At 35.8% G+C, this 23,473-nt stretch overlaps 3 protein-coding genes across 7 annotated transcripts; 1 reads left to right on the top strand and 2 right to left on the bottom strand.

Annotated features, from left to right (window-relative positions):
* Window positions 1–1,603: 1,603 nt before the first annotated feature.
* LOC100184305 lies at window positions 1,604–8,699 on the top strand. 4 transcript variants are annotated; one of them, XM_026840917.1, is made up of 16 exons: window positions 1,604–1,771; window positions 2,277–2,507; window positions 2,590–2,792; window positions 3,103–3,300; window positions 3,634–3,777; window positions 3,965–4,636; window positions 4,995–5,090; window positions 5,230–5,311; window positions 5,803–5,968; window positions 6,044–6,135; window positions 6,557–6,669; window positions 6,748–6,888; window positions 6,990–7,211; window positions 7,473–7,745; window positions 7,808–7,870; window positions 8,002–8,699. In XM_026840917.1, exons 1-16 carry the CDS (start codon window positions 1,725–1,727, stop codon window positions 8,286–8,288), a joined length of 3,030 nt encoding a protein of 1,009 aa, XP_026696718.1. In that variant the 5' UTR covers window positions 1,604–1,724; the 3' UTR covers window positions 8,289–8,699. The 4 variants fall into 4 exon arrangements, with proteins under 4 accessions (XP_026696718.1, XP_026696720.1, XP_026696717.1 ...); XM_026840916.1 differs by having other exon boundaries at window positions 1,605–1,771; window positions 6,745–6,888; XM_026840919.1 differs by lacking the exon at window positions 7,808–7,870 and having other exon boundaries at window positions 6,745–6,888.
* Window positions 8,615–19,435, bottom strand: LOC100184353 (gamma-tubulin complex component 2). Of its 2 annotated transcripts, XM_026840921.1 has the most exons (22): window positions 19,302–19,435; window positions 18,924–18,999; window positions 18,765–18,856; window positions 18,459–18,660; window positions 17,814–18,008; window positions 17,172–17,328; window positions 16,667–16,744; window positions 16,527–16,594; window positions 16,160–16,359; window positions 15,516–15,602; window positions 14,996–15,143; window positions 14,341–14,475; window positions 13,382–13,544; window positions 12,531–12,618; window positions 11,940–12,013; window positions 11,756–11,877; window positions 11,347–11,453; window positions 10,883–11,003; window positions 10,223–10,366; window positions 9,749–9,871; window positions 9,419–9,582; window positions 8,615–8,981 (listed from the first exon to the last, which is right to left on the bottom strand). In XM_026840921.1, the coding sequence occupies exons 1-22, from the start codon at window positions 19,355–19,357 to the stop codon at window positions 8,855–8,857; spliced, it is 2,727 nt and encodes a 908-aa protein (XP_026696722.1). In that variant the 5' UTR covers window positions 19,358–19,435; the 3' UTR covers window positions 8,615–8,854. The 2 variants fall into 2 exon arrangements, with proteins under 2 accessions (XP_026696722.1, XP_018672903.1); XM_018817358.2 differs by lacking the exons at window positions 18,924–18,999; window positions 19,302–19,435 and having other exon boundaries at window positions 8,625–8,981; window positions 18,750–18,830.
* On the bottom strand, window positions 19,431–21,805 carry LOC100181988 (serologically defined colon cancer antigen 8 homolog). Its single transcript, XM_002120630.4, has 2 exons — window positions 21,707–21,805; window positions 19,431–21,437 (listed from the first exon to the last, which is right to left on the bottom strand). The coding sequence occupies exon 2, from the start codon at window positions 21,393–21,395 to the stop codon at window positions 19,665–19,667; it is 1,731 nt and encodes a 576-aa protein (XP_002120666.1). The 5' UTR covers window positions 21,396–21,437; window positions 21,707–21,805; the 3' UTR covers window positions 19,431–19,664.
* Between the last annotated feature and the right edge of the window lie 1,668 nt (window positions 21,806–23,473).

The raw sequence follows: 23,473 nt of genomic DNA, 5'->3' as shown, positions 1-23,473 counted from the left end.
AATTAAGCATGAATATTTTAATCTATGTTGAAAACGTATACGAATAAATTAAACAGTGTTTCGGGTTATAGTAGGGAGGGGGAAGATGGAACACCTTTACATACTATTTTCTCGTACCATTTGGGTAGTAAACAAAGAACATTCAAATAATTATAAAAATCGTATTCTCGCGACTCATATAGACCGTTGTTAATTGTTTAAAACACGATATCAGGATGTTTGGATATTATGTGCTCAATGTGTCTCGTCTTACCCCACCCTAACTATAAAGCAAAATAAAAAAAACAAACAAACCCACGCGTGTAGTATACTTACTGTTTGCATCAATCTTTAAATTTCACAAGCCAGGAGAAATATTGAATTAAGCAAAAGCGGTTTTGACGTATGACGTAAAACAATAATCTTGTTAGATACGTAATCAAAACTGATTAAAATGGAAAAAGCAATGTAAGGCGCAATTAAGCGACAGGCTATTGATACATTCTTAATTAAAGTTGCTTCCATTTACCATGTCAAAATCAGCATTTTCAACATAGTGAGCATTTTAAACAACTATTCCCTATGATATCATGACAAAAAGTTGCTACAACACGTTAGGTTAAAGTTATTAAACTACACATTGTATATGTCAACATAGGAATTACGATTACGTCTACAATGTATTGGCCGCGTATTTACACACGTTTTTGTTCCAATAGAAGTTTAACTTGATAATAATTAAACATAAATGGCTCGTATGTTTGCTAGGTGTAGCGACTACGCTTATTTTCTCCCAATTAAATGTAAATATGTTTTTAACAGTAAGCGTTACCAACTGTCGTTTTGTCGCTATATATCCTGTATTTTCGTTTAAAATATTTCTAAATCTTCGCCATCTAAACCGAAGAGACAAATAAAAGTATTATTTGTATTATCAAAATTGATTGTTAATACAAGTTGACGTTGGGTGGCACTGGAGCAGCGAAGCGTGCTAGCGCGATATGACATAATCCGAAAAACAATTAATTCAAGAAACAACGGACTTTTTCTTACACTCTTGTTTACGAAAACCACGAGATAAGAAGAACAGTTGAGCTGAGTTTGCGAATTTAATTCGTCGCCCAGCAGGCGGGCTTGTTCAGAATGCTGGAGTGGCAGAGTTGCTTCTCTATCGTAGAGAAATTACGCGTTGATGGCACTTAAAAGTCTGGTGTGGCATTCTGTTAGTTAGTTATTCAGTACTCCCTAAAATAACTAGCTGCAGTTCAGCGCATTAAAATGTAAATATTATACAACGTTGTCACGTTTGGATTGTTAGGCTATATCGCTAGATATAGATTCTAATCTCTTGTTAGCGATAAGCGCTTCAGCCTTTGAATGTGTTATTTGCTTAACCGCGATAACAACTTCGGCCTGCTATATTTAAGTAAGTTGTCTTGTATTGTAAGCAGTAGCAGTGTGCAGAGTTTCGAAAGTCATTTTCGCAGTCAATTATATAGTTCGTTTTGTCACGCTTACGTCGGAAATCGTAAATCCAGTTTCGGTAAAAGTAGAACAAACCATACATGCAACAGCAATAGCAGGCAGTTCTAGTATACGTAGCAAACCAGTTAGAATTATTTTGCAGTTGTTAAACACACCTTTAAACTTATAGCGACGTGGACTGCAAATAAAGCAACAACTAGATATAGGAAATAGTTTTGTTATATTGACTGCTGTACACTGAAAGTGGCGAAAGAGGGGTAATGAAAGCAACCTCTGCAATGCGGGTTGTTTGGTTCTTTACTACATTGTAAGTTTTACGTCTTACCATTAATGTGCTGCATTTAAACTCAGGTTTCCAAACCGAAGCACGCGGTACGCCCCCAGGGACCCGTTTTGATGCTTTTACCAAACATAATTGACGTAGCAGTGTCCTTTTGAACGAAAGAGTTCGTTTCCTGACTAAAAGAAATCATGTTTTTCAATTGTTAAAAATAAGTGGGTACGTAGGTGGTATAGTTAGTCACGAAAAGGTGACCGAATAAGGTATTGTCGGCAGGGAGATGCGGAAGCTCTATTGTCTTATAGAAACAACCTCGTGATGCTTATGCTGGAATAAGCAATAAACGGAAAATTACCCGATTGTGCTAACTAGTGCATTTTAGCATAAGATCCCCGTTAGCATTTCTCCTTAATAAGGACTTTGATCAGAAATGTAAATACAGTCGCGTAAAAGTATTGACACAATTTACCACAATCTGGATTAAACTGGTTTTAAAGAACCAAGTCAAATTGTTAAACGACTTATATTTCAGATTGGTCTTATTTTCCCTCCACGGTGCATCGGTGACTGCCACACAAACCTGTGGGGGTCAAATCACTGGCACTGGTTCCGGGAGAGTGATGTCTCCATACCACCCACAAAAATATCCTAAAAACGCAAGTTGTGTGTGGACTATTGTCGTTGATGTAGGTTCTGGCTTACGTCTCGAAGTTGAGCATCTTAACAACAAAGAGCTTTCTAATTCAGGAAGTACTGGCCAGTGGTGAGTCCGCCAATGCAGTTTTTCTATTGTTTTGTTGCGCTAACCCTGTAATAACGATGACTAAAACAACGCTTATGTACAGTTACGACACGTTGGATATATACCAAGTAATACCAGCGGGTACAGAGCGTCGAATCACACCCAGTCTATGCGCTAGTTCTGTTGCTGAGCTCACAACCAATGTATTTGAAGTTCCTGCTATCGGTGGTTCCACAGTAATCAGAATCCGCTTCAAGTCTGACTATGCAATACAACTAAGCGGATTTTCTATATCCTACAAAGCAAGTACGACAACTGACTTATTTATATTTAACTGTATACAGTTATCCTTTTTAAAATACAGTTATAGCTGAAACAATTACAGCACAAAATATATAGTAGGGTGGGGAAAGATGGGACACTTTTTCATTTTACTTTCTCGTCCCATTTAGTAGTAAACAAACAACATTAAAAGAATCATAAAACCGTATCCCTATAACTCCCATGTACGGTTCTTAATTGTTTAAAACACGATCAGGATGTTTGGACATTATATGTGCTAAAAGTGTCCCATCTTACCCCACAGTACTAAATTAAATGAACTTTGTTTCTACAGTGTGCAATGTCACCGTTCAAAACTCGACCGGGGTTCTCACATCACCGGGATATCCGTCCTTGTATCCTGAAAACATAGTTTGCATGACACGAATAATAACTCCACAAGATACAACAGTGCATTTCAGTTTCGAACAGTTCATTTTAGAGGACAGTGCGGATTGCACAAGCGACTCATTGACAATCAACACCAACCAAGGCAAGTGTCTACGGTTGTGTATTGACGCATGTCTGCATGAACAACTTACAATGTATTATATAGTGGGTAGGGGTATGACGGGACACTTTTAGAACATTCTATTCATATATTGTAATCGTGTTTTGGGGCAAAATGAGACAAAAAATAGAACGAAAAGGTGTTCCATCTCCCCCCACCTTACTATATGACATATGTGCTAAAACTCCGTCCCATATTACCCCGCAGTACTATATGTCTCGTTCTCTATAAACATTATAACGTAATATTTAACTTACCACATAACAGTTTTAACGTTGCTGGGTAAGATCCATTCTTACACAATTAAATTTCCAGGAAGTGGGATTCGGTCGGTTGGGAAGAAATACTGTGGTAACAAAAACCCAGGACAGATAGTTGCCACTAGCAACGATGTGACGATCACTTTCATATCAGACGGGTCGTTTCCAAAACTTGGTTTTATTGCAAAGTGGTCGACAGGTTGGTGAAGTTTTAAATTAGTATCACATGTAGCGCACGAAACATGTTTTTGACGACCTGACTGGTTACAAAATTTACGCAAAAAACTACTACCAAAAATAAAGACAAATTTTTGAAGGTAGTTACAATTTTCGTTTGCATACTTTTTTAAAACGTGTTTTTTTTTCGAACTTGATTGATATCGCAGACTTTGAGACATTAGCAACCACAGCACGGTCAACAACATTTATTTTACCAACCACACTATCTATGGTGGCTCGTGTTGTCTCGACCTTTGCTGCATCATCAGAAAACATCGTTTCCGGGTCAGATTCACAAAATGCCTACGGTGGCAATTGTAGTCGTACAGCTTCTGGAACCAAATGCCAACGATGGGACAGAAGCACGCCGCATGTGCCGAAGTTCGCACCATCGCCAAGCAATCACAACTTCTGCAGAAATCTCGATGGTGACGCAACACCGTGGTGTTATACAATGAACGCTCATCCTACATGGGAGTACTGTGACGTGGAAACTTGTCAGGCAGCATCAATAGAAGAATTCCAACAGCATCATGCGAGCACGGACATGCAAATTTCCACAACTGTACAATCAATAACTGCTCCTCCAGTTATCCAACATAAAACCACATCACGAACTTTCAAACCTAGTAATTTGGAAAGCAAGTACACAGGCACATGTAGTCGCACGGCAACTGGTATCACTTGTCAACGTTGGGACGTCAATCAGCCGCATTCCACGAGCTTTACACCATCGCCCAGCAACCACAACTTCTGCAGGCCGCTGGATGATGATGCGACTCCTTGGTGTTACACCACTGATGCTAGCATAAGATGGGAATATTGTAATGTGGAGAATTGTTAGTAACGAACACTGATGCGCACTATATCTCAGTTCATTCAATCACTTTTGATTTCACATGAATCAGCGACAAAGAGATTACAATACTTTTATTTTAGTATCTATATTTCGTCTGCCTTGAAACTAGAATGAGTTATACATATTTTCAGGCGGTATTCATTCGTAATCCAAAAAACCAACAAAAAACATTCTCGATTGGAAAGAAAAACATTTTCAAGAAATTATTTGATTTAGACACATTGCCATTTATACTTTATGTTATTTTTATGTTTTCATCGCATGATCGCACTTCTAACCTCATTTACAACCAAATGTCAATACTCGGCCAACTTATTTACTGTTATAATTATGTTTAGGTGCTTCGGACACGCCCGTGACCACAGAAGCCACAACTATGGATGTAAGCACGACCACAGACGCCCTTGGAGCATTGCTTCCAGTTACCATAAACGGTACGCCATATACATTTTAGTTTTTTTTTACAGAGCAACAAAATGCTAAGAAACAGATTTTTGATGTTCCTTTACACCGTGGTAATCAGGAACTTTTTTAAAATATGTTTTTCATTGTTTAACAATAATTTACATGCAGCTGGTGAAGTTCAACCAAAAACCAATAACGGAACCCAAGACAAGAGTTTCAACCGTAAAGATGAGTTGAATAATAACCAATGGTGAGTTAAAATGTGTTTTACTCCAACTTAATTCAAACCAAGTCACTACGTTTGAATAAAAAACTTGCCTTTTCCTCGTGTGGCGGGGCAACGGCAGTTGTTCTAACATGCGGTTGTTCTGCTCCGCGCTTTTCTTTCCACTTACGAGTTACCGCATATGTAATTGTTGTAGTTAATTGTTTTTCTGTATGTATGGCAATTAGACAACCCATTAGTGACAACTGGGTTGTAACAATTGCCGTTAAGTGTCTTGCCCAAGAACATATACGACAACAATTGCAACAGCGACGAGCTGGAACACATTATACCTCTGCATGGGTAACAGGCACGCACGCTCACCAACTGTGTTACGGCGTCGAGAGCGCGTGTCACTTACTCAGTCTCGCATAGCGGGACAATTTCAAAAGTTTTAACATTGAAGTTTCTACTTTATACACTTATTCGTTCCTATTTAAGGGTTGGTTCTTAGTAACATCGCTATATTTCCCCAGGTTCATTTACGTTGTCGTCGTGTTCCTATTATTTGCAATAATCGCAACAGTCATAGTAATACTAATACTTCGAAGAAGAAAGAAACGAAGCGAGCACCCTCCTGTGCCCGGTGAAGTTGCATTCAGGCAACTCGAGGGAGACGAAAACGGAGACCCAGAGTGGAGAGTAAGAGCAAAAATACTCGTTTTATTTTAGAACGAATGAAAGTCAACTTCAAACTATTTTCTGTTTTAATGTTAGCCACGTGAAAACACATACGTCGAGATTCCGTTCCTAAATCAGGATCTGCCGCTGTCAGTTGGATTCACACCTACGCCGTCACTACCAGGAAGGTGAGATATATAGTAAAGTTATTTGGTGTTCTGTTTCATACACCTCTTGCCAGCTCACGAGTTTTTCATGTATGTTGTTTTATGGGGTATTTTTTTATATTTTTATGTATGGTTGATAATTTAGACAACCCATTATTGATCATTGGGTTGGCGCATTTGCCGTTAAGTGTCCTACCAAAGAAACATACGCCTACACAATGGTAGCAGCGAAGAGCCTTGAACCCATTACCCTTGGATTAGAGGCAGGCAATCTATTAACCAACTGCGCTCCGGCGCCGTATACACTGTCTTTTAGTATTGTAGTATTTTTTCATCTATCACCAAATAGGTACCCGTAAAAGTGGATTTAAATTAAAGGTCCCGTCTTTCCCCACTCTATGAAGTGAAAAAGTGAGACTCTGTAACGTTTTATTATACACAGGCAAGCATCATCAACCAGCCTTGATTCAGTGGCAGAAGCGAAGATAAAAGCGACTGAAGAAGACAAGGTGGATGAAATGAATGGTGGGTACAGCATGGGCAAAGATGTTACAGGTAAGTGGATTAAATCTTGTGTAATGTCGTGGTATTTATTACGCCTTGTAATTACCTGTAAATTGACTTTAACAGCAGTCGATCAAGTTCAAACCGCAGAAAATCCGTACACGCTAGCCAACGACGAACCTGAGTTCATGCTCAATCCACTGCCAGAAAACGGACTTGCAGACAATCCGTATCAACAAATCGATTATGCGGCGATGGAATCACCAAAACGTAAGTTTCAGTTATAAAGTAGCAATGAAGCTCGTTTTATCGGCATGATTTAGTACACACTGTCTAACTAAGCGTATTTTTATCAAAATCTTAAACTGCAGTTCCAACCTCGACAACTGCGTCCAAAACGAAGTCGACAAAAAAACCATGGAGCCGAATCTTCAAGAAAGCCCAATCCGAAAAATCGCTGGGGGTCGCTAAGCCACAACTTTCGCAAATCAAAAATCGTCCGCCACAACCTGCCCCACGAAATAATATACCTCACAAAGAACAGGATCCGGCTGGAATCAGAAATCCCACTTTTCAAAAATCTCCACAAAAAGGTTTTCTTATAAGCTATATAGTAGATTGTGGAAAGATGAGACACCTTTTCATTCTATTTTCTCGTCCATTTGGTAGGAAACAACTAACTTTTAAAACCGTTTACTCACGACTCCCATTGACGGTTGTTAATTGCTTAAAGCATCAGGAAGTTTGGGTATTATGTGCTGAAGGTGTTCCATCTTTCTCCACAGATCGAACTATATGAAATATTTGTTAAGGAATTTTTAGAAGTCCGCCTGACTATCTTTCACACTTTTCAGACGAATGTTCTCCCGAGTTAAAACCTGAAGAGAGTGTAAAGAACAACAACCCCACAGCTCCTGGAAAATCGCGACAATCTATGACATCTCTAACCTCGGAAGATGTATTCGAGGACAACACTACGTACAATCATTACCAAAGCCCAACCGACATTCACGAAAAATTTCCCTCACTTAGCATAAGCGCAAGCTGTTGCAACGACACTGTAACTTGCGCCAAAGAAGGAGATACCTCATGCTACGATTGCCCAACAAAATGTGTCTTAGCAAATGGTAAACAAGTTAGCTAATCGTTTGTTCACTAATCATTATTTTTTATTCTTATTTTTCTCCAGCTCCAGTCCCACACGATTCGTTCAAGGTGTGTATCTCCCCAGATATAATTGACAAACAAGAAGGTAAGTTACTGGTAGACTTACCCACCCGAGACACGCCTAAACGATATTCCTAGCAAAATTTAAAAGCATTTAAAAACGTACTTTTTTCATAAAATAACCCATACCTTATCACTGTATCTCGGTTTACACAGAAACAGACTCATGGTACGCGTCTCCCACTTCACCGCAGTTTGAGTTGCAGCAGACCAGTGCACTTTACGATGTTCCGAAAGGCAGCTCAAGCAGCGATGAGAAAAGCCGCGGAAACTCGAACGCCAGTACAACAACCGACGACAGCTACTGTTCCATGGTAAGAACGAAACCGATGAAACCGAAGACTAAAAAACATCGTCCTGGTGCTGGTAACGACACCTCTGTTTACACAACAATGCAGCCAGGGGCTCACTTCGAAAATAAAAGTTACGGCATGCATAAATAATCGTGTGGTCATAGAAGACGGACATCATATGTGAATTACCAGTTATATGGTAGGGTTGGGAAGATGAGACATAGTTTCGTGCTTTTTTCTGGTCTCCTTGGTAGTAAACAAAGAATTATAAAACCATATCCCTAGAACTTCCATAGACTGTTGTTTAAAATACATTCAGAATATTTGGATATTATGTGCTGAAGGTGTCCCGTCTTCTCCGACAGTACTTTACAACTTTTTTATTTTATCCGACCAATATAAAACCATTCCGAGTTTTAATCTTCCATCTCGTTCTTTTGTAAAGTATTTACTGCACTGTATTTTATCGCACTGTCTAAAGATTTCTTTTGTATTTATTGAAACATTGACTGTTGGACCACAGTTTTGTGAATGAAAATATATCAAACGCCCTTGCAGCAATGCTGAACTAGTAACCAACATAAACAAGTTGGTTTGCAAAGCGTACAAGCTAGTATTCTATATTGGTAAAGTCCTACGACAGCACACCATGTGTCCTGGCAGGACAGAGTCAGCACAATATTTCCAAAACTTGAAGCTTTTTGAAAACTAGCACATCAGGACTTTGCCTCGGTAGCTGATATATGAGATGATATTAGGTCATTTGACATGGATACATCACCTTTTTGATTGATGCTATCATCGTCGTTCATGCGTGACCGATAATACCCATTGTAATCTAACCTGGTACGATAAATATATTTAATATGATAGAAAAAAGTTTTGTGGTTAAAAATTTGAGTCTTGCGTCATGGTTGAAATGCATAAAATAATCACCCACAAAAACTAGTAAGCGGACACGAGGTGTATGAACACCCGTGTTGCTTGTGCATCAAAATTAGAAGATAAAGAAAGATAATATGTAATTCCTTTTTTCTCTACATAGAGAAATAAATTTTTCTCACATTATTCTATAAACGAATACATTCTCCCATATTTAGCTGACATTATTTACTTGCTACATAGGCGAGGTTGTATAATGAAATGAATTAGAAGTTCTTCATATAAAAGTTAAGTTCCAGACATAAGATGTGATAATTCATTTAAGTCACAGCTGCTGCCAACCATCTTCCTTAACTGAGATAATACCAAGTTAACATATTAGCGGGGTAATTATATACTTATGCAGAATGTTGAAAAGTCCATGCTGTCCTTCTTCTCTGCTGATGAAAGAGACACGATTGAGAAGGTTCATAAGGACGGAGGTAAAGTTCCGCTTGAACGCATCCACGGTGACCCCATGCTCTGCCGAGCGTGCAAGTTCGTCTAAGTGAAACGAGGCTTCCTGAAAAAATATAAAACACCAACTCTTAATGAACCAATATATAAGAAAACTAAGCAAGTTTACCAATTGAAATAAAATTTCGCAATCACCAAAAAAAAGTATAAATCACTTTTAATGTACAATCAGTATAATGTGTCTCTTATACCATATATTATAAAGGCTCTACCTTTGTGGCAGTAGCAAGTCTATCCGCCTCTGACTGTATTTCGGTTGCTGTTGGTGGGCCAGCAAGTGTAGAATGTTCAAGACTTTCCTCCAACAAAGGACCATCTACTTGGCGACTTAAACCCTGGTGATAATTAGTAACTGGTCATGTAAAGCAGTGGAGATACATCAGTAGACCATGGCCCACTTATGGGCAATTCCATACAAACAAAAGTGGAACAGCAATACAAAAGATTAAAACAAAACAAATTAAAATAAAAACATTTATTTAAAATGACATTATTTTAAAATGTTTATTTAAAATGACATTTATTTAAAACATCCATTTAAAATGTTTATTTAAAATGGCATTTATTTAATAGGACTTTATTTAAAATGTTTACTTAAAATAACATTTATTTAAAACTACTTTATTTAAAATGACATTTACTTGAAACGTTTATTAAAAATGACAAGGGGTTAATGTCTAGTAAACCTGCATAAAATTACTAAACGAGACACACAGCATGAGCAACTTGCTCAACATCTTCAATAACTCAGTGTTGGTAAGCAAGCAGTCTTGTAAACATTGTCGCAAGAAGTCGGTGTGATATTCAAGCACCTCATCTACATTAACTGCCTGCAAAGAGAGAGAGTCGATAATATTAATTAATATTAATAAAAACTAAGTGGAGGGCTTGATATATAGTGGGGTGGGGTAAGATGGGACACCTTTTTATTCGATTTTTTGGTCCAATTTAGTATCGATTTTATGGCCCCATTTAGTAGTAAACAAAGAAAATTCGAAGAATTATAAAACCATATTCTCACGACTTCCATAGACACTTGTTAATTTTAATTGTTCAAAAAACGATCAGGATATTTGGATAGTATTTGCTAAAGTGTCCCATCTTACCCCCGCAGTACTATATATATACTTGAAAAATTTAGTAAATAAAAGTTTTTATATTAAAGAACTGTATGACAGAAAGATAAAATTGAATATATAATACAATAATCTGTGGTTAATGCTTTGTATATATGAATGTTTTCTTTAAACAGATATAAATTAAGTGTAGGTTTTTAGGGTTATACCATTGTCTATATAAAATACAACATACTCTAGTTAAATTTATTCAGACATAGTGACACTAACCGTTTTAAGGTTTTTCTCCAAATTTATCCAGTTTGGTTCCAGCACCTCAAACATCATATAATATTCAAAGTTTTGAATAAAGTGAAGCATCCTCTGTAGAATTAGCATGGCTTCCACAAACCTGGGAGGTTGGAAAGCAAATTCAATTCAAACATTAAAAATTGATTCAGAAATAATTGTATGCAGCAATACCAAGCAAATTGTTAAACTGCTAATGCGTCTACTACAGAAAAACTTAAATAAATTATACTCCATACAGTTGAACCATTCTTGTTTAGTGAAATTAATTGTTGAAAAGATTGGGTGCTTTTTAATATAACAGACAAAAATCGAATCAACCACTCTTTGTATTAGAGATATATATTTCGGCATCATTTGTCTGTTACATTTTCATAGAACCAGACTCTTGATAATACTACAGTTTAGTTAATTAATTTTTTATTATAGATAAAAGCATGGCTTACCAATGTCGTGAGTGTAAGATGTTTTTCTTTAATGTTTTAAACTTAAGCCAAACTGCACTGAGATGTCGTTCCACATGTTTACAGTAGAACAAGTGTCGAAATAACATCTGTTAGGTTTGAATGGGAATGTTTAACAGTAGTAGCACTGTATAATAATAAACCTATGGAAAGCGGAAAAAAAATATTAAAAACGATTTTTGGTTTTTATCCAATAATTACAAAAAATTTTGAACTAATAATCACAAAAAGTTTACAATTATAAAACTTTTGATATTATAATATAAAAAAAAATTTGACTTATAATTACAAAAATTTCGAAATAATAATTACAAATTTTAAAATTAATAGTTACAAAAATTTTCAACCTATAATTACAAAATATTTAAACTTGTATTTACAAACAGCATACCTGGTACTTTGTAAGTGACTTGCGAGAAATAACAAGAGAGAGGGGCCATCTAACTGTGTAGTCCAATGCAAACGATTCAAGCCCACTTAGACTTATTTCAGTTGGATCCAGAGACTTAACAACTAGTTAAAAATTATATTTTATTTAATGCGGGTCATTTGCATACAAGGTAATGTCTGCTTACCACTTTCCTCAATGGTATCAATGGACAGAATACGAACCAACTGCGTTATCAGGTCATAATTCAAAAGAACAATTCTGAGAACAGATATGTGTGTGTGAATTTATATGATTAATAACTATTTTTAAATATTTATAAAAATCACTTTTTCGCAAAGCAACAATGGAGGTTATAACTGGGTGTTTTGTTTCATACACTTTGTGTGCACCTGAATTCGCATACTAGCGAAAAATCAAACTGTGTGTATTGATAGAAATGTACAAATGTGATTTAAAGGTATTGGCGCCAAAGTTTTAAACACCGAAACAGCTTTTGAAATAAGTGGACGCGCAAGAATGCATGAAAATTTTCCTAAGAAATGGCCTTTTAAATAAGTCACTACAGATGTAACTTTGTGGATGATTGGTTTTTCATTGTTGTCGATGTGATTAAAAATTTGGTTAACCCATTAGTTACCGATGTCTATTAAACGTTCTTTTAAAAGACACATATGCCCACAACGTTGGCAGCATCAAGCATCATGGCCTATATATTATGTTGTGATGTTGTAACCACTATTCCACAGCACCAAACTTTTAAATTATAATATCTTACTTTAAATCATCCTTAAAGGGGTCTCTGTCAGACATGCTTGTTCGAATGGCGAGTTCAAGAAGGGTTTCCAAGCGATTAGGCATAATATCTACAAGGTAATAAACAATTAAACATCACAATTATAACAATATTTACAACTGTTACCTATTATTGCAATACAATGACAAAAAAAACAACAGAAAAGTTTATTTTATAACTCAATTTTAGCATTTGAATTTATTACAATTAGTTAAATATTTTTGTTTACATCATAATATATTGATAGACAATAGACACTACCATATACACAGCATAGTTTATAACAAGCAACTACTACTGTGAACACAAAACAGTTTGGTTGACACCACTCACCAGGAAACAATTAGGCAAAGAAACATACAGCATCAAAAAACAGGCTTAGCATCAGTGGACAGTGAACCTACTACCAGTACCCTTTGGTTACGATAATAGTGCCTAAACCACTAAGCCACAGCGCCAGACTAATGCTTGCCGGGACCATATCAATTTTACACCAAGTGCCGCATGTATTATACTACGAACCATGAAGGGTCACAGGAAATTTTAGGAGAATAAAAGGGGTCACGAGCACAAAAGTTTATTAAACCCCGCAATAGGGGTTTATACTATAACCAGGTGAGGTGACCAAATATTTATAAGCACAAATCCTTATTATATTAGAGTGACCATTGAGTTAGATTTAGCACAAAGTATAATGAGTAAAGCAAACTTTTCTTTAAGCTTTTTTTGACGAAATCAAACTTTTTTCATAGAGTTATTTGTCCAACTTTGACCTACAATATAGGAAACCTAACACCCTGCACTTTACCTTACCAATATAAAAAATAACTCACCTTCCATTGGCATTCTCATCTCTGACTCTGTGAGGTCCATGAAGTGAAGAAGGAAGTCACCATCATTGAGGAGGAAGTAGCTCTTCACGGATCGGAGACGAGATGTGAGGTTGTGCTCTTCCATGAGAAGATCAAGGAGCAACTGACTCGCGTAGCTGTGCGCCTGGTGGTTCAAATTATAAAATCAATTTGTAAATATTTTAAGTTAAAATCGCAATAAAATATGTAATGTTGTGCAGTTGGCATTTTCGCATCTAACTGCACTCAGATGAGGTTTAACATGTTAACAGTAAAACAAGTGGCGAAATAACAACTGTAGAGATTGGATAGGAATGTTATATAGTAGCATAGTTTTAACAATTGTACAATAATTTGGTATTTTTTTGGTTAAAATTACAATGAATACTTTTAGTATGTAATAAATAATATATTAGTGGCTTATCCTGTATAAATTAAAAACGTAGCTTATTTCCAGCCTTTCGTCTGCCATAAATTCCCTGATGAAGTGCCGTCATATGGCAGACGAAAAGTTGGAAATACACTATGTTTTTATACCAGATGACCAACACATATATATTTATACTATGCCTGGTAGCAGAAGTAACAGAAATATGTAATGTTTGACCAATTATGCAGATCCACAAGCAGCAAACATGGGGTTAAAGACCAACCTTGGTATTTCCGGATTGCATATTCAACAACATTACATGGAGTAAAAATTAGTTCCACATGATTTAGTATCTAATTATAATACTAATAGGGCTACATATAATAGTTATATGAGCATTGAAAACAATATATTAGTTTTAAAGTCTATAAAGTAGGTTATACAAGCAGTGAGAAATGGTATTTTGAATCAGAAACAGAAGGTATTTAAACATCCCCACATACTGTATAATGAAATTAAAAGAATTAGATTATTATTTTTATATCACTAAACGCAAGGGTTGAATAAATACCTCTTCAATTTGCTGTACATATTCTTTCTTAGTTGGGCTGTATATGATTTCTCTTGCATCGGGGAAACAAACTGATCTACCGCACTCATGAACCACGTTAAGGTATTTTCCAGTGTTCAAAATTTTGTCAGCCATCTGCAATACATATGAATCTAAACTTTCTATCACCAAATAAAACCGAGATTGCCGGTCACTGCTTTTAAGATGTGTACAACAGTATAAATATATATATAGGCTATAGTATACATTGAGGTTTAAACATAGCATTCCTAATGCATGTTACAAAATAGGCCCCGTTAAAGAAATTGTTCATTCCATTTGGACAAGTAAACTAATGTACTAACTTGTCCTATAGGACAAGCACATAAAACAAGTTAATGTAGGGCCCTGTGTGTGTACTTGTGAGACACGCACATGGCGCAAAATTCTGCTTCAACCCAGTGGCCCCTTACGAGCCAGCCATAGGGGAAAAAATCATTTCCAAAATTGCAAATGTGTGAACTGGCAAGCAGGTAGGATGAAATATGGCTCGAAAGCTACATCATGCATATTATCCCCACCAAACAAGACATAGGGTCCCTGTGACAGGGATATATATTTGACATTCATTTGGATCATAACTTTGTTTTACAAGCAATGATTTGAATCAGTTTACCCGTTCAAGATAAATAGGAATTCTGTCCCTGCACAAAGTATATCGAAGCTCCCAGTATTGGTCATTATATTCGTCAAGTAATTTCTCTTTGCTGAATTTTTCGTGTTGCTCCACAAGAAATTCATTGTAGTGGTCCACAATCTCACCCCTGTAAGTAGGAAAGTAGGTGAACTTTCAGCATGTAGATGATTCATTGAAACGAACGCTAACGTAATTTAGCTTTATTCAAATAGAATCAGAGTATCTGCTGAAACACAAATATTTTTTTTTTGATTTTATTATGGTTTTATGGATATGAGTCTAACAACAGAATAAAGAATACTGAAAAGCAAACCATGACATTATAAAGGGCCTTTGATTACAGACGCTGATTACTAAGGAATAATAAAGAAAAACAAGAATTAAAATTAAAGGGATTCCCGGTACTTTTATGATATTAATATTGTTGCTCAGTATATTAACAGGCATGTTTAGTTAAGAAATGCAACATTTTGTAAAAATGTGAATCATAGTGACTTACTTATAAATCCATTTTTCAAGCATTTCCAAGTAAGGTACATTGGCAAGCTGGGCAAGGTGGGTATAAAGGTCCTCTGACACTTTGTCACTGCATGAAATATTAAATAAACATTAGCTGACTTAATTAGTAGAACTTATAGTTTGTTACACCTTATACGAATTATATAAGTTATTAAAACAAACTATTTTCTCTATCATATTTTAACTTAACTGACACAGTGGTAAATTTAGAGCACAAGTGTTGCAACCAAACAATATCAATTCAAAGCATGGGGGTTCCTGGTTCCTACAATTGTGAGCATATGTATGCTGGTAAAATGTCTAATGATCAACACTCCAGCCCAGAATTCACTAATTAGTAATGGCTATGGCTTTACAAATTGTCAGCCGTACAGAAAAAACAAAAACAGAGAAACACAAAACTTCATAACACATAAGCGGTAACTTGCAACCACGAGGTGGATAAAATAAACAATAAAAAGTTTATCACAGACCACAGTCACACTATACTACGGTAGCGTCACAGAACTCCGTTACAAAGGCAATACTATTTCACACAGTTTGTGATTTAAAGTAAACTCCCACTTTACCCCCAATGTATATGTCATGTGCAGTTGACACTAAACAAATATTCAATTCTCTCACCCAACGCTTGCAACGATCCTACTGTGAAGCAATGTAAGGACACTTCCCCCAATACAATTTCCTTTTTCCACAGCGCTAGCTACGGATGCGAGAACCTCCATCTGTTGGATCACTGGTTGGAGGAGGAAGACAAGTCGTTGTAGGGAGAGATGACCTTGCCTCCTTTGGTCCTCCAACTGTGCTATATTGATCTGATACTCCTGTAAAAAAAATAATTTAAGAAAAAAAATAAAAAATATATATATATATATATAAAAAAAATTATATATATATATGGGGGAATTCTTTCAAAATGCTATTTTTCAGTAATATGTACATCAACTGGTGTAATGAGTGTGGTTACAAAAATACAAATTTATAAACTAACTTTAATAATGGTCTTCATTGCTGCACTCAACGCATGGTTGACTTGTCCATACACAAACGCAGATCTCTCTGGAACGATAAAACATAGAAAATGAGATAAAATAACTGACATAATGAAGTTCTTATATTTTGATTTTTTACCTTCAATAAAGTTGACAATGATAGAATAAGAACTCGCAACACATATGATGAGGTTCACCATCTCGGCTAATGCAACATCTAAAAGCATGGAGTGCATGGTTTTAAAGCGGAAATATGTAATGAAAGAACGCACAAATAAAATTTAAAAAAAAAAACAAAGAAAAGGGCTACCCAAAATGTGAATGCATTCTACGATCGCCACAACTGACTATAAGTTGAGTGACATTAGAAAAATGGTTTTAAAAAATAAAATGTTAAATAAATTAAACTAAAACAGTCTTCAAAAGATTTTGTTGCAAGACCTGTACAGTTGAGTATAATTTTTAGGCTGATAAGAATTGTCTGTGTTTCGGAATTACATGCATTAAATATATCCGAATCGGCGCAGAAAATGGGGTTGCAAAGCCTACAAATACCAGTCTCAGTTATTTTTAAAATTGAGGTCGCGTCAAAAAAGTTGGAGACCACTGTTATAAAGATCGTGAGTAAATGACTTGAAACTTACCCATAGATGGTTCGATGATAAATCTTCGAGGTGAATATTTGTTCTCTCCTTGTCTCACGAGGATGTGACGACCTTCTACACCCGATAACACTGCAAGAACGTCTTTAACAACTTCATCTTCCTGGTTTCGGATCGGAAGGTTCCCAATTTGGGCAATCTATGATGAAGGATTATTATAGAAAGTCCGCTTGTAAATTTACGATCAAAAATTCTTTATATAACAAATATCATTTAGTACTGTGGGGGAGGATGGGACACCTTTAGCACATAATATCCAAATATTCTGATTGAGTATTTAAACAATTAACAGGGGTCTATAGGAGTAGTAAGGATACAGTGTTATAATTCTTTGAATGTTCCTTGATTACTACAAAATGGGATGAGAAAATAGAACGCAAAGGTGTACCATCTTCTTCAAGGTGTTTTTAACCATTAGTTAAATACAACTTTCTAAGCACCCAACTGAATACAACTTAAAATCTAACCTCTTTACAAAGAGACAATATTAAAGGGCAAGGTTTTGTAAAACCTTAAACCATTACATGACATAAAACACAAAAATGATTAAAAAGAAATACCAATTGTTTTAAATTGACACAAAATTTGTGATTCTCTACTACAAAGTGTAAAGGTTTTAGTTACTGGGTGCTGAGTGCTTGTATTGAATGGAAAATCTAGCGTGAGGTTGATTTTTCTCATTGGTCCGATAAGCCATGAAGGTTGGGTTGGGGTCGTGAACTGGGATTTCCGAGATTGTTGTTGTTCGTATAACATCTTTCTCACCACATCAGATGAGAGAGTGGATGAGGTGGTGGCTTTTTCCAAGTTGCTGCGTAACTGTGTTGGTAAAAAGTAAACCGCATTTAACGGAAAAAAACATATATATATATATATATTATAAATTTTATACAACAACATATATTGCCTATGTATATTATAATGGGTGGGGGAAAATGGGACACCTTTAGTACATAATATCCAGATTGTGTTTTAAACAATTAACAAAGGTCTATGGAAGTCATGAGGATACGGGTTTACACTTCTTTGAATGTTCTTTATTTAGTACCAAATGGGACAAGAAAATAGAATTAAAAAGTGTCATGTCTTCTCCCGCCCTACAATATTATAACATTTTTTGAAAGGGGAAAATTGCTATAATGTAGAGATGGGAAATTATATACAAACCACAATGCATGGGAATATATTATAAATACAAACCATGCAAGAATTTTAGGTTAAATTGGGAAATACTCATAATTATATGAATATTAAAAAGTTTAGAATTACCTCAACAAGCTCTTGGGGAGTCAATGTTGTTCCTGATGCTGGAAGAGTCATGAGAGATGATCCTAGTCCTGCTGGAGGATATTGAGGAATGAATTTATCCGCATCCCCACGTGATGATGCACATTTTGTAATCGTGGAGTGTATCGATGGATTCTCGATGATGTTGGAGAGAAGGAAGATTAAAGAGTCAACATTACGGACACTGAGGAGAAAAAAGACTAAAATAGTCAATGGATTATAAAAATAACAATATAAATAAACATGATAGGACCAAACACAGTATAAACATACAAAAATGGTAATCACTTTTTTGACTTCAGTTCCTCGAATTTATGAACAAATTCTTGAGGTTTTCTTGCGTGCTCTGATATACGAACTGTAGATGAATGAGTGTTTACCTGGAAATAAAATAAACACATTACCTTAGTTTCATTTCAAACTGAGATTTATTATATCATGGCAAACCTGTGTGGTAATGAAGGGAGTTCTGTTTTTAAGAATATGTTCAGTGAGATCTGCAGCATTCAGACCTCCATCAACACTGTGGAGAGTTTCAACACATTAGCCATGTTTTAAGTTTTTAACACACAGTTTAACTGCAATGTTTATCTTAAACTAAGCACGAGTGAAATGGACTAATACATTATTAAACATGATAACGCAGCAACAGAACGCCAGTACAAATGTTTTCTGGTATTTTGCAAACACAAAAAGATGTACCACCAGGCATTTTTTACGTAGGTGAGAACCTACGACGAGGCACTTCATGGAGATTTAGGCCAGAGTAAACCCCCACACTACATCATGCATACGATACAAAATATTATAGTAATCTCATCTCACCGTAGCAACCGCAGAAGTTGATTGACACAATGATGAACACGAAATTCATCACTCATTATGAAAACTGTTTGATTTCAGTTGGAATTGTTAAACATTGGATGCAGAATTAAACCAATGCAAATACTGACACTGCTAAAAAACATTTTATATCATATGGAAATAGAACAAATATTTAGAGAACACTTAAACAAACATACTGCAGAATAATAGACTGTAAAAATTTAAGAAATATCTTACAAAATTGTAACTTGTTGTTGTAACAAAATTTACCATGGTTTATGCATGATATCCATGATAACGTAAAAAATCCCACAAAAAAAAAGTCTAAAACAGAAAAATATTCTTTAAATGTTAATACATTGATTAAGTATTAATGTAATTATTGGTTGAGTTGGTTAACTGTTGGTCCAGCAGATTAAGAACTTGTCCAGTCGATCGATGAGCTCGAACATTAAGTTCATCTAATCTTTGTCGCATGGCTCTGTGCGTTAACCCATGCTTGACACATTGTGCCGACAACTCTTTATTTGCTGTGGAAAGTCTCTGCACTTTAGCAAACATTTGCTCATTCTCTTGAGACACTCTTCCCATGTCTGTTCGGTATTTTTCTGACATATTTTGTAAACCATCTTCCAAGTTTTTACATTCTTCTCTTAGCTTTAGAAGCAACTTTGCTTGCTTGGAGCTGATAGCTTCTAAATCACTCAATCTCTGCTCATATTCCAACTGTGTTCCCTCCAGTGTAGTAGTCAACTGCTCTGTCTTATCTTGATGATCTTCTGTAAGTTCCTGCAAGTGTTTTATGTATTTTTCTTCAAGCTGTCTGGAATAAGATTCAGAGGACCTATGTTTCGAAGTGATTTCATTTAGTTGTTGAGTAAGACTTAAATTCAACTCCTGCAAGTTTAAAGAATGACTTTCTGCATCTCGAAGTCGACGGTTCAAATCAACAACCTTTTGTTCCAATTCTGATCGTTCTTCACTAACTTTAAACATATCATTCTGCAGCCTTGCTTGGTTATTCCTTAATTGGCTATCAGTAGCATTGTGACCCTTAAGTGCAGATTTTATTTCCACTTCTACTTCGGCTCGCATCGTTGCCAATTCTTTGTCCATTCTCATAATTTGACCCCTTGATTCCTCCAACTTCAACTCTAATTCCAATTTTTCTTTACGCATGGTTTCTACCAAAACTTCGAACTGTGAACATGCATTTTCAGCTTCACCAATCTGTGCTTGGAGTTTTTCTATTTCATCTTTACTCCTATCCCGTTGCTTTGCCACAGCTTCTGTTATAGATTGTCGCCCACATGTTATCTCTTTTTCCAGTTTTCTTTTCATGACATCCAAGTCATCTTGTAGTTGCTCTCTTTTCACCATTATTTGTGTCTTTTCCAGCTGAATGTCTTCCAGTGCTCCAATACTCTTCTGGAGATCTTTTCTTAGTGCAGCTTCCTGTTTTTGTGATTCTGTAACAGCTTTCCTTAAGTCTTTTACCGTTTTCAATAGTTGATCATTTTCTCTGGTCAGCTTTTCCATTACAGGTGCATTAAAGTTCTGCATAGGAGATGTATCTGGTTCTTCAGTTTCTTGTGCCTCTTGGCTTTCCAGTTGATTTTTCATCAATGTAATGTTTTTGTTTGTATTAATTCTTATATGCTGAGCTAGTCTGGCTTCCAGAACAGCTATTTTCGCTGCATACATACCTTCAACAGTCTTTAACTCAGCTTTCCATTTTTCATTCATATTTTCTCGCAACTGAGTTTCAACTTGTTTTGCATTTGACGTTGAAATATTTAGATTTTTAGCAGTATGATCATCTTTAAATAGGTTTGGGTCATTTCGCATTGTTGTTGACTGCTGAAGAGTCTCTTCTACAACCTTTGCTTGCATTGCATCATGTATTGACTGATTCTCATTCACAACCTGGACCAATTGTTCTTTGAAATTTTCTAACTCAGTAACAATTATTTCGTTTTCTTTTTCAAGTTGATCAATATATTGAGTTTGGTGAGCTATTAGTTGAAACAGCTCTTCGTTGCTATGCTGTGATGAATGTTGTTGATTGTCATTCAATTGTGTTTTGGAAGCCATTGTTAAATGTCGACAGTCTACAACGTATTTTCATTCGGATTTCTAAAACACGTAAAAGGTAATTTGTAAAGCAAAGAAAGGTTTATAATTTTACGATAGTCATTCCAATATATACGGACTGGAATTTTTAGCGACACCTTTCGTGGTAACACCAACTTTTCAATGGTGCCACTAACATAAAATGTGGACACTCTACTAACTTTAGAGTTTGGACATCAAGCTATAGCCGTAATGTGAAAGTCGAATATAATGCAAACTTCAAACAAATGTTAACATTTACACTGTGTTACAAGTTACACACATTCACTCACTTGCCCATCAATCCTGCAATAAATATGTAAACAATGAACTGCTTCAACTTTTAACTTCGCGCCGCACAAACGGTAGCCCCATAGACATCTAAAACTACGTACGTTACGTACTGTAATTAGAGAAACAAGACAGCTGAGCTCTAATGAGTGAGCACGTACTAACCCAATCCGCATAATATTAAAACCCTTTTACTCCGACGGTCCAATAAGCTCGATCAAAAACAAAATGGAACTAACCAACAAAACGGTTTCAGTCGCCATTGTTAACTGTGAAGCAGTAGGTAGAATACATTTTTTCATGTGTTATAACCTATGAAGTCTAATAATGTATAAGGATCGAGTGATTCTGGTGTCAATAATTTGTACTCGCATCGTGTGCTGAATTGTAAACTTAAACAAATGAAATTTATTTCGTCTTTTCAGTCACGATAACGATGAACGTAAATTTCGTCTTTAATTTCGTCTTTTCGGTTACGATAACGATGAACGTAAATTTCGTCTTTTCGGTCACGATAACGATGAGCGTAAGAGTTTTGAAAAAGAGAAAGACGGGAAGTAACAGTAAAGTACAAAAAATTAAATGCACCTTAAACTTTAATTAAACGATTGTACTCTATACAGTATTTTGAACTAAGCATAGTTTTATAAACGCAACTGCATTTGATTGCGTAATTAGCGGGTAATTAAGGATTACATTTATGTTTGTTTAAGGCGCTAACTCGTACCTAAAATGTATTTAACATTGATTATTCGATTGCATCCGATATACCATCTCTACCTAAACTTAGCCTCATAAACCATAGTGTATAAAAACGTCCAATTAATGAGTAAATAATTATTGTAACGTTTGCGAGTGAAGTAAACTGCCATATATCGGGAACTCGTTGGTAACACAGTAATCGATAACTTTTGGCTTTGTTTACGTTAGTGTGCAAATATAAATAATAAAAGGGGAATATAGTTTTATTCCACCATATGTCTTATTAGAAGAAAATAAATCCAAAATAAATATTACGGCAGGCGAGGATCGAACGCGGTACACTAGGCTCTAAAGGGGGCGGTATAACCGTCAGGCCAATAGATTTCGTTCTCAGATTTGTCGAGACAGCGCTTATAATGTCTGGGAATTTGGGAGGGCACATGTTGGTGAGATAAGGAATCCTTACATCGATTCACGTCTGAATCAAACTATTTCCATTTAAGTCAGGACGCAATAAAAGTTTTTGATCGAGCTAAGTCGACTGTTGTAGTAAAATGGTTAATTAATACTATGCCAATTAGTTTATGACGTGCTCACACATTAGATCTTTGATCTCTTGTATTATTTAACAACGTTAATCGACTTTACGCTTTTTATTTAAGTCGTGATAATACTTTTAAATATTTCTGTAACATTTTTCTCTGATTATCATTAAGGTTCCGTAAAAAAAAATAAAAAAGTCCCTTCCGACAAAATGTCCCATCTTCCCCAACCCTACTATATGTCTAATATTATAGTATGGTGAGGGAAAATGGAACGCCCTTTTCATTCTATTTTATCTTCCCTCTTAATAGTAAACAAAGCGAACATACCATGATTATAAATCCATATACTCACAATTCATGGACCGTTGTTAAATGTTAAAACACGATCAGGATATTTGGATAATTTGCGCTAAAGGTATCCCGTTCTTCTTTTCTAGTTCTGTAACTTCTAACATTACCTAATTACTGCGTGATTATAGTTTGTCCAAATTCACGAAAACAAACGTTTTTTTGACAAACATT

This window comes from Ciona intestinalis, chromosome 2 (assembly GCF_000224145.3).
Source record: "Ciona intestinalis chromosome 2, KH, whole genome shotgun sequence".
NCBI lineage: Eukaryota > Metazoa > Chordata > Ascidiacea > Phlebobranchia > Cionidae > Ciona > Ciona intestinalis.
Note: the sequence above shows the minus strand (reverse complement) of the source record. Positions and strands in the feature narration are given on the sequence as shown.